The sequence below is a fragment of the Brachyhypopomus gauderio genome, chromosome 5 (assembly GCF_052324685.1).
Source record: "Brachyhypopomus gauderio isolate BG-103 chromosome 5, BGAUD_0.2, whole genome shotgun sequence".
NCBI classification, from domain to species: domain Eukaryota; kingdom Metazoa; phylum Chordata; class Actinopteri; order Gymnotiformes; family Hypopomidae; genus Brachyhypopomus; species Brachyhypopomus gauderio.
Window position 1 is genome coordinate 21,864,327 of NC_135215.1, and position 17,292 is coordinate 21,881,618.

The following is a 17,292-nucleotide window of genomic DNA, read 5'->3' on the forward strand; positions in this document are numbered from 1 at the left end:
AAGTATAGCAATCGAATAAGGTAATGGAAATTCTAAATAGTATTTATTTATTTATTTATTTGCTAGTCACACTGGGGCTGTGTCACCAGTATATATATATATATATATATATACGGTTTTGTTTGGATGCAATAAAAATGTGGGGGCTTGTGAACCTTGTTATTGTAAGGCCACTTAATAGTGATTTGAAATGATACGTGACGGCCATTGAATACTCACTGTCATTTAAATAAAGTTTAACATACAAGCTACAGCAGTGACGTCATTTCTTCCGCGTTGGCCTGAACGTGGCATCTGAGGACGGTCGGAGGAATACCTTAACCGCACCTGTTCGGTGTGGGTACACTGTATAGACTGGCCAAGCGGACTACACACTGTTTTTATAACTAGGTTTTAATTGTTGGTTACAGTTTCCACCAAGTGAGTTCCTTTTACAACATGGGTCTCACAATTTCGTCGCTGTTTTCCAAACTCTTCGGAAAGAAACAGATGAGAATACTTATGGGTGAGCTAATTAACTAGCTAACAGTTTGCAGTTTACAGTATTAAATTATGTTAACTAGACAGCGTTAGCGTCATTTACAATAATCATATTTCTGATTTTATGCGAAGCGGCTCCTGTGACGGAGGCATTCTGATAACACTTTAGCTTGATGGATAGTTCTCAATTTATCATTCGTGATAGTATAAATAACATAACTAGTTTCAGCATTTAAAGCCTCTTGGTCCTATTGCTGCATTAAGCAACTTGATACTTAATTTGCCTGCGAGATTGTATAAACGTAGGACTGTCAAGTTAATTATAATGTAACTAACGGGTTGTTCAAGTGTATCTGTTTGGGTATATTATTCCAACTGATGCCTGTACGATTCGAAACGTGTAAATTCATCACCTTGTTTTAAGGTGTTTTATCGCATTAGTAGATGTTACATTGTAGCTGAAAACATACCATTTTCGTAGAAAAAGCCAATGACACATCCTTTATAGCACCGTTTAACTTTTTAAATATGAATTCCAAAATATTACTTGAAAGTGGTTTCCCCATATAAAGCCGTAATTATATTTCATAAACTTCCTGATGTAAGTCACATGTCGCTTTGACACTTTAACATAGTTCAAGCCTCAGGCGATATTGTTATTACTACGTACTTCACATCAAATGTTGCAGTGTATTGAAAGTTTGTTTCTGAATACTTTCTAAGATTTTTTGTTTCCCTTTGGTGCAGTTGGATTGGATGCTGCTGGTAAAACTACTATCCTATACAAACTGAAACTTGGAGAGATTGTAACCACCATTCCAACTATTGGTAATCTTCCATGTGTTTATTTGCTTGTGATGCTACATTACTCCTTTGTGAAGTCTAAGGGATACTTGTCATGCCAGTTCAACAGTTTAATTAACATTCTAAACAGGAGCTAGTTTCTTATAGTTTGGCATACATATTGCAGTATTATTCATGCAAATTTCCATCTGTTTTGGAAAGTTTGCCTTAACAAAAATGTACTTTGTGGCTTTGTGATTGACTAGCAGTATTGTTGTTTTATTCTTCCTCAAAATTGGAGATTGCAATGTAGTATTGCGAAATTTAGGTAACACCAACAGTCAACGCCTGCAGATAGATGCCTCTCTTTGGTAATAAAAAAAAAACTGGAAATAATGGAATTCTACAACATTTGGTCATTCATGGTCATAATTTCAGACAGTTCTTTTTGTTCTTTATTTAACATGCATGTACTATCTCCTGTATTATTTACAGTAACTAGGCAACATATGGCTTACTGTACAATTTTTTGTTTCTTCATGTGGCACTACACAGGCTTTAATGTGGAAACTGTTGAATATAAGAACATTTGCTTCACTGTATGGGATGTTGGTGGCCAGGACAAAATCAGACCGCTGTGGAGGCATTACTTCCAGAATACACAGGTATGGCACATTCTAACCTGCCTTGGTGATCATGGCACAAAGAGATCTTCACAAATGGGGTTTGAGTTGTTTAATGAACATCTTCTATAAGCCTAGCCTTGCTATACAAATGTTGTTGACACACGTGTTTATTTTGCAGGGCCTTATATTTGTGGTGGATAGCAATGACAGGGAGAGAGTAGCGGAATCTGCAGAGGAATTGTCTAAAATGGTAAGATTTAAATAAATTCTGAAATATATGCTGGTGAACCCCTCAGAGTCTCATAGCTAATGTATGTATATCATAAAATAACAAAAAGCATACTAGCTTTTTTTAAATATATAATAGTCTAGGTCTATTGTAATAATATTCTAATATTTTGATTATCTTTGAATACACTTGAATATCTAGTTACAGGAGGACGATCTCCGAGAGGCAGTGCTGCTTGTATTTGCTAACAAACAGGACTTACCCAACGCCATGGCAGTGAGTGACTTGACAGACAGACTGGGTCTACACAGCCTCCGTAGCCGGACCGTGAGTTTGTCCAGTTTGTTTCTGTACCGTGACAGTCCAGCATGCAAAAAATATTTTAGGCTTTGCAAGTGAACATCTCATCCCCTTTCTGTCCCCACAGTGGCACGTTCAGGCTACGTGTGCCACTCAAGGCACAGGTCTCTATGAGGGACTGGACTGGTTATCCAATGAACTATCAAAGCACTAAAGTGGGAAGAAGACCATGTTGGGCAAGACCAGAGAACAAGTAGTTGAAACAGGGTGGAAGGAAAGAAGACAAAGATGTCCTGGATAAGCATTTATCTTGAGGGAAACTCACTGGTGTCATTGTATTTGTTGGGTAGTACTTGAATGAACGTTGAAATCAGTTCCTGTTCTGAAACGTTTGCCACATTTCTTCCTCATTTTCCTCCAGCTGTCACTCCGTACTGATGTTTCTTTATTCCACTACAATCCTCTACAGTACAAGGTTTTGCAAAGTTGCATGAACTACGACTATGAAACACAATTCTTTGGTGTTTGTGAGAATTATTGATGTATTTTAGGGGTGTGGGGTGGGAGTTCGCGTGGACATTAATAGGAAGAAAGGTTTTCTTAGAGCCTGTTTTCCTCCTTTGGTGCAAGACATTCCATGAAGCATCCTCTGAAGACAAGTTCCATTCCCTTAGTATACGATGGGCCTTTTTTCACTGTAGGATTTTTACAATGCAATAAAGATACTTTTTGTCAACTTAAACTGCAATCTTGAGGTCTAATTTTGCAAAACAAAACAAGCAACAAATATGTGTGTGTTCCATACAAAAACAGATAAGAGGTACTGACTGAAAGTCAACCCAATGTGATCATGTCTGAGACCTTGTGCTAAAAATTATGCACTTGAAAGAGGAAGTAAGCTATTACCTTTGATAACTTGGTAGTCTCATTTGATGTTCTAGCAAGTTCTACTGATTTCTGACTAAATCACTTCACAAAGTAATGCTATAATACCATGGAAAATAAAGACTTGGCACCACTGATTAAAGCATCCAAAGAGTTTTAGCATTTAGCCTTAAGCTACATTATGCCAAATATTTTGGAAAACTGCTTAAATAATTTGCTTAAATATTTCATATTTATTTTAAAAATAAAAAGTAAATAATCACAAATCCATATCAAACATTTCAGTTATTAAGTATGGAGTATACATCAGGAGGAATCAGCACATCCCTCAAGAGATGGAAGCAGGTTGTGGAAGTGGCAGAATGATAACACCTAGAGACTGACACCAAGGTCACAGATTTGGAGATTTGTAAATTAAAAAATAACATTTTGATTAAAAAACACCATTTAGTTCAAATACACATCAGTTTAATTTGCATTGTTTTATTCAGTATTTACTGGTACTCCAGCACCAGCAACCAAAAACATAGCTTCACCACCATTCAAAAACCACATCACATGGAACATCTCACTTCTAGGACTGACCCAGCTCAGATAACCATGTACGACAATTCTTTTGACTTGTTTGCTTGCTTTTCCCAGGCAAGGGGAGAAATCGATGGCTTGTAAATTAACAGGAGGAAAAATAATGGTTGTTAAAAGTAACCAAATATTGAATTGCAAGCAAATTGATTCAGAAATCAGAATTCATCAAAACAGAATAGGTATATGTACAAAAACAATGTCATTAAACACTGAAAGTTTTACTTAAGCTCCTGGGAAAGAGAGTGCACAAACAAAATAACACACATATTATAATGTATTACTAAACAAACACAAATCATAGATTAACTTTCACATCTATTATGAAACATAACTACATTTAAAAGTATGGTGTTATATTTTCTGGTGTCAAAAGAATTCATAAATCTATAAATGATCATTGAAACAGATTTTCATCTGCCAATATTGGGCCTGAAATTGGGCACTCACACATCCTCAATTTACAGACATCAGATGTACTATGTTAAACATAATTTAAAGTGTATATTTAAATCCTGACACAGGAATCTTGATAATTGAAGCCTTTTAACGCTTATGGAGAAAGAGTTCATGGATTGAACATGGATCATGAAACCCATAATCACTGAGTTAATCACACAGAGTAGAGTTGATGTCATGCTTTGTGTGCACATTTTAGTCACAGGACACTCCTTTTGGACACAGGACACTCCGTTTGTATTTGAGTCCAACGTGTTTCTTCTAGACAGCCACAGGTTCCCTTTGATTGTTCTGCCGTTTCACTATAAAGACTTTCTGTCCAGAGATTGTGACAACATAGACATAGTCCTCAAACATCACTGTGGAGAACATTAGAGAGTGATTTTAAGAGATTTTTTAAAATCAATGAATCAATTTATCTTAGTAGGCATTTGAACAAGGCTGCACAATAGGGACTATCAAAAACTATACTGCAATACTAGTGAACATAATCAAATAATTTAAAATTAACATACATTATTTTGATAAAAATTATTTTCATTTGTTGGATAATGTGAATGTCATGATTCAACACAAACACAAAAAATGGTTTTCATAGTTGGCATACTGCAGCTTTCTGCAATATCAGTACTGTAAAGCCCAATATCACAATAATGATCAACTAATGACTTTTTGTGCAACCCAATCACATATTGTGTGGTTCATGGCAAGTTACAGCCAGGGGCGGACTGGCATACATTGCTACCGGGGATTTCCCCGGTGGGCCGATGGGTTAGTGGGCCGGTGGGCCGCCGGTGGTTTAACTCGGCCGGTGGAGGAGCCACTGCCGCGCACTGCGGCCCCGGCTCGTAGTCACGCTGCTGTTTAACGGTGTTATTACCTCCCCCGCTCCAGTCAGACTAACCTGCGCGGCCGCGGACTCAGCCTGTAAACACATGAACGAGTTGGACCGGGCCACGGACTGGGCCAGCTGATGCGGGCTGACGGTAGGGCGGAGATCAGAAAAAAACAACTTGTCCCAGAAAATCCGGGCCGGACTACGAAAACATACAGCAGTTTAAATTGTAGATAACATGTTATTTTAAATGTACTGCTGTCGCCTCTGCAACGTCTAAAGCACCATGTACAAATTACCTTAACACGATTAACACGGACGTAAGTGGCGGTCTTAAAGGTTCCAGAGCACTGCACACAGTTTTTTTTTTTAAGCTATTGAAATTCTTGGATTAAAACTAACCACCAAATATAGGTAAGAGGAAGAAATACCCACGTTAGAGTTGTAGGTTGTTCTTTGGATGCACTTTGCGTAAAACAACTTGGGGCGAACGTAAGGGGGGGGGGGGGTGGCGAACGTAAGATGTTACCGGAGGGGTTTAAAATGGACACAGCGATAAAAAAAAACAGATTTAAAGTGTGCAGGAACAGTCTGAATCGTGGTTTGAACTAACCTAGGTTTTTTGCCGGGACCGAATATTAAAAAGAAGAATAACCGGGACAAACCGGGACAGCCCGGTAAAACCGGGACAGGTGGCAACACTAATACACACACACATACAGATATATATATATATATATATATATATTAGTGGGCCAGTCTGTCAGGAACTCCCGGGCCACTTTTTCTCCCCAGTCCGCCCCTGGTTACAGCATTATTAACACCTCACCTGACATGCGTTTGAATGGAGGCTCTGCTGCTCCATGAAGTTTGAACCGACAAGCTGTTCGGACCATCTGCATGATCACCCCTGCAGTGTGTTCATCGTTTTCCAGCTCTCCCGAAGACTGACATAACACAACAAACGTATAACAAATATATAATGTAGAAATTCTACTGTCAGTGTATCTTATAAATGTTTTGCTGAAAGAGACAGGTAAAATAGAGCTTCAGTAGATTCAAAAGATGCTTAAAAGCTGCTTTTCTAAAATATCAAAACTCACTGCAAGGACGCCGTCCTCACTGACCACCAAATATCCAATCTGGTCAGGTATTCTTTCCAAACCTTGAGTCAATGCAGTGGTCTGAGGAAAACAGGATAACAAGGGGTAAATCGTCAACGGGGAAATAAATGACTAATTCTTCATGAGAGAGACCAAGGTAATCCAGATAAGATAGCCAGTAGCTAGTTACAGACCGTATACATTCTCGATAAATCCCAAGTAACGTCGAAGCAATTTACAAGTTGGCAAACGGCCACATACTTAACACAAATAACACACAGGAAGCTATGAAAAAACAGAAACCAACAGAAGTACCAAAGAAAGTAAATGTACATACCATTTTCAGCTGGCTTTACAGAAAGTGTGGCGAAAACTCGCTATCTGCCTTGTGAGTGTCACGTGATGCACGACCTTATGAGGACGTTAAAATTAATACCGCCACCTACTGTACTGACGCCTGAGAAAACGTTTTAACTTTTTTTATCCTTAATATTAATGTTAATAGGCATTGTTATTATTATTATTATTGTTGTTGTTGTTATTAATAAGATGAGGAATCGCATTAGTTTAGATGACGGAGGCTAATGCGGAAGTGAGTGAAACTGTCAGCTGACTGGCACATATGAGTCAGGGACGAGGTTAAAGGGAGACCGTTTATCTGCTCCAACAAAATAAAGAAAATACATAATGCCTGGACGGGGTAAATTAATCGCAGTTATAGGGGATGAAGATACATGCACCGGATTCTTGCTCGGAGGGATCGGAGAGCTAAATAAAAATCGCAAACCCAATTTCTTGGTGGTGGAGAAGGATACCAGCGTTACGGAGGTAGAAGAGACCTTCAAGTAAGCTCTTCATGTCGCTCGGTATTTTGTCCTATATTTCATTACTTAGTACTGTTTGGAATGTAAGTTATTGTCTGCGTTGTTTTCAGGCACTCCTAGAGAAATTAGCTAGCAGTGTTGATTTTGCCAACTTTGAACATACTGCATGACTAGTTGGTGGTGTTGATAAATCCTTTAAAATGAGTGACCTAGCTAGTTAGCAATGCGCTTGTCCGTCAGTGTAATACCAAGCTAGTCACCTTTCTCAGTTTGCGTAGGCTATAGTAAAAATATATATGTACTCAGAATAATATAAAACATCTAAAGATTGCTTAGGGCTCCAATTAGGTATACATCCTTATTCTGCTTTGGATATTATCATTCACGTCCTTAGTCTGGATACTCAACTATACTGCCACTGTAGCTATGTGCATATTTGATCAGATAATAAGTCGTTTTCCATTTGCCAATCAGGAGTTTCCTGGCTCGCAATGACATCGGGATCATCCTCATCAACCAGTTCATTGCAGAGATGATTCGTCATGCCATAGATGCCCATATGCAGTCCATCCCTGCTGTGTTGGAGATTCCCTCAAAAGAGCATCCGTATGACGCGTCTAAAGACTCCATCCTGCGCAGGGCTAAGGGCATGTTCTCTGCAGAAGATTTCCGATAGGCAGGAGCTCCAGTATGGTCATGGCAAGGCAGAGGGGGCTTGGTACTCAAGGTGTTATGTGGTTATGGGCACTGAAATGGAAGACTGGTAATTTAATATTTGTTGGGTTGTTCTCTTGGGTCTTGCATGAGAAAAATCTGGAGTACTTCTACAACGTAAATGTTGTTCATGTGCATGTAGTTTAGTGTGTTTCTGTCTGAGTAATGAAAATGATTACTAGTGCTCTCAAACCCAGCTGCAGTGGTAGTGATTTACTGTTCAAATGTTTTTCCCTCATGAACATGGATATTTTATTGTTTCATAGCTAATTTTAGCTGGATTTTATTCTGCTGTTACATATCTTGATCTTGTTAAATTCATCCCAGATTTGGCCACCAAGGCTAATCCACCTAGGACTTTTTTGTCTTGGTACACATCCATGAATATATGCTCAAAATGTATAGAAGTATATAAAATGCAGTTTCGTTTGTGATTTCGGTTGCTGGCATGTTGATGTCCCATAACTGCAAACTCAAGACTCGTACTTCAGGGTTACAAGTTGGGTGATATGATCAAATGTAGAGTGATGGGCGGATGAAGCCTCGCTGAAGCTTTTGAAGCTTCTTCCTGATTGTGCCGAAATATCTTCGAGGCATTGCAGCCTCAGAGAAGAGTGACATCTGGTGGCTGAAATAAATTATTACAGCCTGTACTCTACCACGAAGCAAACGAACCCTGTGAGATTTACTGGTCACCCAATATCTGTTCTGATCTGCTGATAACCATCTTTAATTATTAAAGTGATGCAATAAATATTGGTTGTTAGTCATTATTGAGAACCACATTCAATATAATGTTTTTTTTGAGAATATGAATATAATAAATATTTGTCAGTGTATAGTGACCCTGGCATTTGAACATGTGTGTGGTGAAATGCGAACACAGCCATGTAAAGCAGAGGTGTAGATTTGTCCAAACCACAAACAGGCTCAATAAACAAATATAAATTTTATAAGTGAATGATTTCACATACACATAGATACATACAAACAGATACACATAGATTTAGACATATAATGTTCATTTTAAAAGACTAAAAAAAACTTTGTAGATTAAAATGTCATGCACATGTAGATTTTGCAAACAATACTGACATGTTTCTTTAACGGTTCACAAATGTTTATTAAAATGTTTTTACATTGAATTTATGTTAAAATAAATGGAAATTTTAACAATTATAAAATATTAAGAACACCAAATGGTGAAGTCCCAAGATTATCACTGGAGGAATGCGGTGCTGAGGTGCTGTCATGCCTTGCGCCAAGATGTCTCAACATTGAGTAGGTATTATTATTATATGTCAACTCCTGGGAACAGAGCTGACACAGCACCTTTAAAATATGAATAACTTCATTAGAATAACACACTATATGGTGAACATAAACAACATAATACGATTTTCAGTATATTTATTGCTTACCTTATTTCTCACTATTTTCTCAAAATGTTCCCAAGCAATGGAGTGCTTGGTTGAAGTAGAGGTGGTAGAGGATTCCATATGGGTTGCATTGCAAGATCAGTAATGACACTACAACACAAAGAGGCCATCATGAGCGCTTTACTGCTTCTTAAGTAGTGAATGAAACATGAGATAGCAGCAAAACTTTGAACCAGTCCCACCCATTTCCAGTGGTTCATTGATGCGTTTGAAGCTTCAAACTTCATAGTCACATGATAGTAGCGACTTCAATACAAGCTCCGGTACACTGTGTAGAATCAGCTGGTGTCGGGGAAAGTGACACAAGCTTCGAATTGCACAAATACTAAATGCGATGCCACTCGCTCGCAGAGGTTTAAATGACTCTGATGGCGTGTAGGAACATTCACTGATAACCATACATCTATAATAATAAACCCTTTAAATTTACAGTGCTGTCGTTAACGGTCTACCACTGTAGATTCACGTATCCTCCTATAATCTTAATTCGACGTTATCGCTAAACAGTATTCTGAACTAGTAATATAGAGCTGTCTAGCTGGATGTCAGCTAGTATTTCACTCAACATAATAAAAAAATTCATTTCAACAAATGGCGATTCGGAGCTCGTCGGGATGATTTTAAGCGAGTGGCCGATACGCAGAGTCACCCAAGATGTCTGTCAGCAGAGGCAGGCGGCGTTTCTGGACAACGGAGACCACAGTCACGCAGCACTGGCCACAATAAGTGCCACGATTATGTGGCAGATGCCACAAGGTGCTATTTCTGGGTGGCACAGTGGTCACTTTCGTGCTGCTTACATGCTACTTACACGCCAAACAGGGACCGCACTCTTACAGGAAATTTAGCAGAAAGACGCACCTCCCAATGACCTCTGATATGTTTTGTGATTGGCCAGATGCAGTTCGATTAGCTCTGAGTTTGTTTGCTCATCCTACGTATCTTGGATGAACCGCATTTCAACCTGAACCTGAATTTCGTCCCGAACCTGAATTTCGACCCGAACCTGAATTGCGACCCGAACCTGAATTGCGACCCGAACCTGAATTTTAACTCGAATTTTTGCATACCTGCGAGGATTTTACAGACTGTTTTTTCAAGTAATAATGATTTCAGGTTCAGGTTCTGGTGACACTAAAATAGCTCCATACACGACCTCGCAAATCGACAGCACGCGAGTTCCCTCGCGCACGGGCGGAGCCACAGCGATTACGTCATTTTCGCCGCGGACCCTCGCAACGCGTCAAGTATAATAATAATAATAATCTTTATTTGTATAGCACCTTTCATACATACATGCAACTCAAAGTGCTTTACAGTATAAATAAAATAAACATTAAAAGGAGATAAGACAAAAAGACAAAAAGAAAATGTTAAAAGAAATTAAAGATAAAAATATTAAAATAACATAAAAAGTAAAAAAGTAAAGTAAATAAGATAATAAAAAGTAAAGTAAATAAGATAAAACTATTAAGATAATTGGATTTAGAAAATAATAGACAACAATGTAATAAAGTAAATAAGATTGAGAATTTCTTAACTAAAAGCGGATCTAAACAGGAATGTTTTGAGACTGTTCTTAAAACTATGCAGGGATGAAATGCCTCTGAGCTCTTCAGGAAGAGAATTCCAGAGCTTTGGGCCATAGTGGCTAAAAGCACCCTCGCCAATCTTTAATCGGCTTTTAGAAATCACCAGTAGATTACTGTTTGAAGACCTGAGAGACGGAACATATCTAACCATCATTTCACTGAGGTAAAGAGGGGCAAGACCATGAAGACATTTAAAAACCATCACTAGAACCTTAAAATCTATTCTAAAGCTGACAGGTAACCAGTGCAGTGAGTGGAGTGCAGGTGTAATATGATCTCTCTTTCTCCTGCGGGTCAGAACCCTTGCAGCCACGTTCTGAACTCGCTGTAGGTGCGAAATAGAGCTCTTTGGAAGAGCAGATAGAACAGCGTTACAATAATCTAGCCTTGATGTGATAAATGCATGGACAAGTTTTTCACTGTCAGCAGGAGAGAGCATATCTCGTACCTTAGCGATGTTTCGAAGGTGAAAGTAAGCTGTCTTGCATGTAGTCATGATGTGTGATTTGAAGTTGAGCTCATTATCAAAGGTGACGCCCAGGTTCTTAACACATTGTCTGGCATTCAGATTCATTTGATTTAAATAAGTCTGGACATCATTCCTTTGTGAATCACTGCCAAGAACAAGAACCTCTGTCTTCTGTTTATTTAACTGTAGAAAATTGTCAGACATCCATGTCTGTATATCATCTATGCAGTCAAACAGTGAGCAAATTGATTTTAGGGCTTTAGGTTCTAGCGAGATATACAGTTGAGTGTCATCTGCATATTGATGATAACTAATACCATGTTTATTAATGATGTGTGGTAACGGAAGCATATATAGGTTGAATAGTAACGGCCCAAGAATTGATCCTTGGGGGACGCCACAAGTTATTTTTTGACGTGTGGAGGAAGAGGTACCTAATGCTACATAGTAAGCCTATAAACCAGGCTTAAATCGATCGATCACCAGTGGTTGGCGCCAGAGCGAACTAGTAACTCATTGAATCATAGATGTAGATCAGAGATAAATAAACTAGATTTTTTTGAGAAATCAGCGTGAGAAATCAGATGTATGGCGTGTGTGGCAACCCTGCAAACCGCAGCTCCGAATCAATCTAATCACCGCTGATAGCATGCTAGCCAGCAGTACTATGGAGAAATGTTCTATTTATTCTGCTTGAAGCAGTACGCCACCATAGCTCGTGCACTGGTCAGGGTGTTTATCATCTCCTCCGTACTGCTTAGGTCCAGAGGAAAGGGTCCTCTGGAAGAGGAGAGCCAGCTTGCTAGCTGGCTCATTGGGCACAGAGCTTCGCTGCCCTCCCCCGCTCGAGGCAGGGAGTGGCCGCTCCGGGGAGACCAGGGGGACACCCCACCCCGCCACCGCATCCAAGCCCAGACCCCCACCACCCCCACCGCAGAGAGTAGCCGGTCCGGACATCCACATACACCTAAACACATATTCTCTCTCACACACGTACACACCCACACACATTCATGCCATATGTACACCTACACACATATACACTCACACACCTTGTGTCATATGTACATCACACCCATGTAGTCACCCACTACCATACCAATCCCTAGTCATTTCCAATGTGGGTCCGCTAGCATAGCAACATAAGCTAACCTTTGCTAACCTAAGCTAAGCTCCCCAGAACACACTGTTTGGCGAAACTGAAGCAGTCATGGATCATTTTGTTCGTTTTTATTTCGATTGTGGATACTTTTGAACATAACAGAAAAGAAAAGGATTACTTTTGGTGGAATTTATTTTCATTTTTTGGATACTTCTGGGTTGGCGTCAAGACTGAACACCGGCTACGACGCGATTCAACGTACTCGTGAGTAAAAATGGATAATTTTACATAAGCGATTTTGTACAAAATATATAATCTAATACTAAACATTAGACTATAAACAGTAATGGAGCATTTAAGTGCTGGAGTACTCTGTATTCGTGTCGGATGCTAGCGGAGTTGGCTACGTTAGCTTAGCTTAGCCTGTTGGACTACATTGGACATAAATATCATAACGTACCGTTCATAATTTGACATGAAATTTCTTCGTTGGAATTTTCTGGTCTTTCTGTAATATGTTAGCATGTTAGCTTAGTTGGCTAATGGTGTGTATCGGGTGTGGCATATTTGGACGTGGGTGTGGTGCACTTGACATACCTTGGATAAAGCTGAATAACTTTTCAATGCTTGCATGGAATTGCTCCATTTTTTCTGTGTTGTTAGAAAAGACCCTAGCGAAATTTATTGTAATTTCTGATACCACATTTGAATAACTATGTGAATATACATTCCAGTCATGTTCAAGTTCAAGTCAGCATTTTTGACATTCCTGGCATATTAGTGTCTGTAATAGAGGCTCTAAAATAAACCAAATTATGTGAATATGATATTGAAGTGTGTCAGTATCTGTCACGTTGAGGACCCCGGCCCCTCCCTTTTGGGCGTGTGTTATCGTTGTCCACGTGCTTTGTCTGCGTCAGTGGATTCCCGTGGTTATGGTTATGTCGAATGATAATCTGTCTCACCTGTGAATCGTCTCGTAATCACGTGGGGCTAATGTGGTCTGTCTATTTAATGTGCGGCAGTGTCCTGTGCTCGTCGTTGTCTAAGGCTGTGTTCGAAATAGACTACTACATACTGGATACTGCATACTGGTGTCACGTAGGGCAACGCCCCCTCTCGTAGCTGTCACTCTGGGTTCCCTCATGTCCGTGTTCCCTGCCTGTTTGTCCCGCCCTGCTTGTTAGTTTTGATGGATTCCTTGTTTGTTACCACGCCCCTGTGTCATTGTCATCACCTGTCCCTAGTTTAGTCCTGTGTATATTAGTCCCTGTGTCTCCCAGGTCTAGTTGTCGGTCTTTTTGTTTTTTTGCTGTGTTTTGCCTGTTCGCCCTAGTACTGCTGTTCTGTGAGTCTTCCTTGTTGTGTTCACTATGTCTGTCCGTATTTCGTGTCCTGACTGCCTGCCCGGTTTGACCCATGCCTGTTACATCGACGCTGCTTTTGGAATTTCCTGTAATAAATCTCGCTCTCCTCAGCGTTTGTGTCCGTCTACCTGTTCTGCCCTGCGCAGATCGTTACATAAAGACCGACCTTACAAGGACACAGCGAGGGAGCGAGACTCTGGTGAGTTTAATCGCTGTGATGAGATGTTGGCTGGTTCGGTCCAGTTCAACTCTCCGATATCGCAGCGTGAACAAACCAGAGACAGAAATTCCCCTGGCGCTGTGGGAACACGGAAGTCTCGAAGTCCTGTTGAGCGCTACGTGTCTGCCCGGCTTGATCACTATAGGGAGGAGAAACCTGTAGTACAAGTCGCGGGCAGACGGATTGAGTGCACAGACTGGCGTTTGCTTAACCCTCGGTTGGCTCTCGATGGCTTCTGCGAGCTCCCGACGCCTCAAAGGAGGCGGAGCCGTCGCAGAGAGAGCCACCGAGGGGCTTCTGTGTCTGTGTATTCTTCCAGGCTCACCCAGGACCCTGAGGAGGAGGACCTACCGCCGCTGATCCCGCCGGCTACACATCACGACACCCCCAAGTATTTTTTGGGGGGGAGTACAAGCCACGTCGGCTTGGCGGTCCCGCCCCCCGATGACGTCAGTATGGCGGTCCCGCCCCCCGATGACGTCAGTATGGCGGCTCCGCCCCCCGAGGACGTCGGCTTGGTGGCTCCGCCCCCTGAGGACGTCAGTATGGCGGCTCCGCCCCCCGAGGACGTCGGCTTGGTGGCTCCGCCCCCCAAGGACGTCGGCTTGGTGGCTCCGCCCCCCGAGGACGTCAGTATGGTGGCTCCGCCCCCCGAGGACGTCGGCTTGGTGGCTCCGCCCCCCGAGGACGTCGGCTTGGTGGCTCCGCCCCCCGAGGACGTCGGCTTGGCGTACACGCCCCCCGAGGACGTCGGCTTGGCGTACACGCCCCCCGACCGCATCTCCTCACCCCAGGTTCCAGTTCCCGCTGCCCGTAGGCAGTCCGTGCCGGTTCCTGTCCCCGCTGCCGGTAGGCAGTCCGTGCCGGTTCTTGTCCCCGCTGCCCATCAGCAGTCCACGCCGGTTCCTGTCCCTGCGACCCAGGAGAGGTCGTCCACGCCGGCTCCTGTTCCCGCTGCCCGCCAGCGGACCCTGCCTGTTCCCGCTGCCCGCCAGCGGACCCTGCCTGTTCCCGCTGCCCGCCAGCGGACCCTGCCTGTTCCCGCTGCCCGCCAGCGGACCCCGCCTGTGCCCGCTGCCCGCCGCCCGGCCGCGCCTGTGCCCGCTGCCCGCCGCCCGGCCGCGCCTGTGCCCCAAGAGACTGTGCTGCCCCCTGTTGGGCATGGACTTTGTGTTCCCCCTGCTCCGCCATGTACCTCCTATGTTCCGTTGCCCGTGTTCCCCTTGCTCCCTGGTCCCGTCCCTGGTTTTGTTTTGGTCCCTGTCCCCGTGGTTGTGTCTGTTCGTGTCCATGTTCCTGTTCCTGTGTCTGTTTCCTGTGGTGTCGTCTCTATCCCGGTCCCCGTGTCTGTTCCCCAAGTTGTTACCCACCTTGTTCCTGTCCCCGTCACCATCGTCCAAGCCGTGTTTGCCTCAGTGTTTACCTCTGCCCTGTCCCCTGGCCCCGCTCCAGTGTCTGTCCCCGGTCCTGTCCTGTCCAGCCCTGCTCCTGTGCCTCGCCCTGGCCCTATCCGGTCTCCCTGTGTCCCGTGTCATGCCGTGTCCCAGGTCCCTCGTCCTATTTTGTCTGGTCCTGTCCCTCCGGTCTGTCCTGTGTCTGCTGTCCCTGTCCTGTCTGCCCTTGCGTGCCCCGGAGTGGCACGCTTTGAGGGGGGGTTATGTCACGTAGGGCAACGCCCCCTCTCGTAGCTGTCACTCTGGGTTCCCTCATGTCCGTGTTCCCTGCCTGTTTGTCCCGCCCTGCTTGTTAGTTTTGATGGATTCCTTGTTTGTTACCACGCCCCTGTGTCATTGTCATCACCTGTCCCTAGTTTAGTCCTGTGTATATTAGTCCCTGTGTCTCCCAGGTCTAGTTGTCGGTCTTTTTGTTTTTTGCTGTGTTTTGCCTGTTCGCCCTAGTACTGCTGTTCTGTGAGTCTTCCTTGTTGTGTTCACTATGTCTGTCCGTATTTCGTGTCCTGACTGCCTGCCCGGTTTGACCCATGCCTGTTACATCGACGCTGCTTTTGGAATTTCCTGTAATAAATCTCGCTCTCCTCAGCATTTGTGTCCGTCTACCTGTTCTGCCCTGCGCAGATCGTTACAACTGGACTCAGTATATACTGGATACTGCATACTGGTCCTCGTAGTAGTATGCAGTACAGTTTCCTGTATGCGACATAAGCAAAGCACACTACGGGGTCACGTGAACGTAGCGTTGCCTGATGGGATGCAGTACACCATGAAGATAGCTCTGTTCGCGTACTGGAATATTTTGCGGAAGTAGTAGGTCATCGTTTCGCGTACTGGAAATTTTCATTTTGGTCACATACTGCATACGACATACTGATTTGGGGCTCGATCAGTATGCCAGTAGTATGTAGTAGACTATTTCGAACACAGCCTAAGTATACACGTTGTGTGTGTGTGAAGTCGATGTTTCCCGTGCGCTAGAAAGCGCTCTTTTGTAATAAACATATCAGTGACGTATGCGCAAGCAGGATTCCTGTCTCGTCCTTGCCGCCGCACCGAACGTCACAGTATCAATATGTTCCCCCAACTGTCTACTTCAGTTTGAGCCCTGAATGATCATTTTCCTATATGTACAACTTGAGATATCTAGTTTTAAAGTGAACTATGTCAGGAATTTGAAAAATGGCCGACGGGAATGTGAATCTGTGCATAAGGGGCAATTTTATACACCTGTGGCCATGGAAGTGATTGGAATCTGATTTCAGTCATTTGGATGGGTGAGCGAATTGGCAATATAGTGTATGTTAATTACTGGCACATTCAGAAATGTCAGTGTTGAACCTCCTAGAAGGTTTTTATAATGTATTACAGTGCACAATTTTTACAGTGTACTATTACAGTGCACAATTTGTCCAGAGGATTATCAGTGGTCAGTAACTTTTAATTACTGTTATGATAACTGGAATTAATATCTAATGGTATAACATATGGCATGTCTAACATATATGATGTTGCAGTAGCACTGAATCCATGGATTGTGTGTATTATTGTATTGTGTGAATATAGGAGCTGCAGCCTTCAAAAACAGTTCCAGTGTTTGTAAAGAGTTATTTCTCAGCCACCACAGTTGGAGACCAAGGTTATTCACATAGATCTAAAAGGTAACGCTCCTGAAACTTGTTTATAGATCTGTTCTCACTGCTGTTCAATAGTGAGACACTGGGCCTGATTTATGGTATACTGCTGTCAATGTGTGTGACTACCACTCTTCTGATTACAAAGAAAGCCCCATTAATCTACCCTAAAGTTGATTTTTTTGGCAAAGCTATCTA

General features: G+C 42.5%; 3 protein-coding genes across 4 annotated transcripts; 2 read left to right on the forward strand and 1 right to left on the reverse strand.

Annotated features, from left to right (window-relative positions):
• Positions 1-266: 266 nt before the first annotated feature.
• Positions 267-3,160, forward strand: LOC143514830 (ADP-ribosylation factor 4-like). The gene is made up of 6 exons (XM_077006491.1): positions 267-505; positions 1,228-1,308; positions 1,819-1,928; positions 2,068-2,139; positions 2,320-2,445; positions 2,546-3,160. The coding sequence occupies exons 1-6, from the start codon at positions 439-441 to the stop codon at positions 2,630-2,632; spliced, it is 543 nt and encodes a 180-aa protein (XP_076862606.1). The 5' UTR covers positions 267-438; the 3' UTR covers positions 2,633-3,160.
• A 606-nt stretch (positions 3,161-3,766) lies between these two features.
• lamtor4 (late endosomal/lysosomal adaptor, MAPK and MTOR activator 4) lies at positions 3,767-6,767 on the reverse strand. Of its 2 annotated transcripts, none has more exons than XM_077006494.1 (4): positions 6,620-6,767; positions 6,283-6,363; positions 6,009-6,126; positions 3,767-4,703 (listed from the first exon to the last, which is right to left on the reverse strand). In XM_077006494.1, exons 1-4 carry the CDS (start codon positions 6,620-6,622, stop codon positions 4,606-4,608), a joined length of 300 nt encoding a protein of 99 aa, XP_076862609.1. In that variant the 5' UTR covers positions 6,623-6,767; the 3' UTR covers positions 3,767-4,605. The 2 variants fall into 2 exon arrangements, with proteins under 2 accessions (XP_076862609.1, XP_076862608.1); XM_077006493.1 differs by lacking the exon at positions 6,620-6,767 and adding an exon at positions 6,477-6,555.
• Positions 6,768-6,890: 123 nt separating this feature from the next.
• atp6v1f (ATPase H+ transporting V1 subunit F) lies at positions 6,891-8,574 on the forward strand. Its single transcript, XM_077006492.1, has 2 exons — positions 6,891-7,127; positions 7,581-8,574. The coding sequence occupies exons 1-2, from the start codon at positions 6,970-6,972 to the stop codon at positions 7,780-7,782; spliced, it is 360 nt and encodes a 119-aa protein (XP_076862607.1). The 5' UTR covers positions 6,891-6,969; the 3' UTR covers positions 7,783-8,574.
• Positions 8,575-17,292: the final 8,718 nt, after the last annotated feature.

What these genes read in the sequence shown, in the direction of transcription:
- LOC143514830 (XM_077006491.1), top strand. Translation starts at nt 439, where the DNA reads ATGGGTCTCACAATTTCGTCGCTGTTTTCCAAACTCTTCGGAAAGAAA. An exon ending in ACAGATGAGAATACTTATGG is followed by an intron (nt 506 to 1,227) that starts GTGAGCTAATTA and finishes CCTTTGGTGCAG; the next exon opens with TTGGATTGGATGCTGCTGGT. An exon ending in AACCACCATTCCAACTATTG is followed by an intron (nt 1,309 to 1,818) that starts GTAATCTTCCAT and finishes GGCACTACACAG; the next exon opens with GCTTTAATGTGGAAACTGTT.
- lamtor4 (XM_077006493.1), bottom strand. An exon ending in GTGAGGACGGCGTCCTTGCA is followed by an intron (nt 6,127 to 6,282) that starts GTGAGTTTTGAT and finishes GTGTTATGTCAG; the next exon opens with TCTTCGGGAGAGCTGGAAAA. An exon ending in TCCATTCAAACGCATGTCAG is followed by an intron (nt 4,704 to 6,008) that starts GTGAGGTGTTAA and finishes TGTTCTCCACAG; the next exon opens with TGATGTTTGAGGACTATGTC.
- atp6v1f (XM_077006492.1), top strand. Translation starts at nt 6,970, where the DNA reads ATGCCTGGACGGGGTAAATTAATCGCAGTTATAGGGGATGAAGATACA. An exon ending in GAGGTAGAAGAGACCTTCAA is followed by an intron (nt 7,128 to 7,580) that starts GTAAGCTCTTCA and finishes TTTGCCAATCAG; the next exon opens with GAGTTTCCTGGCTCGCAATG.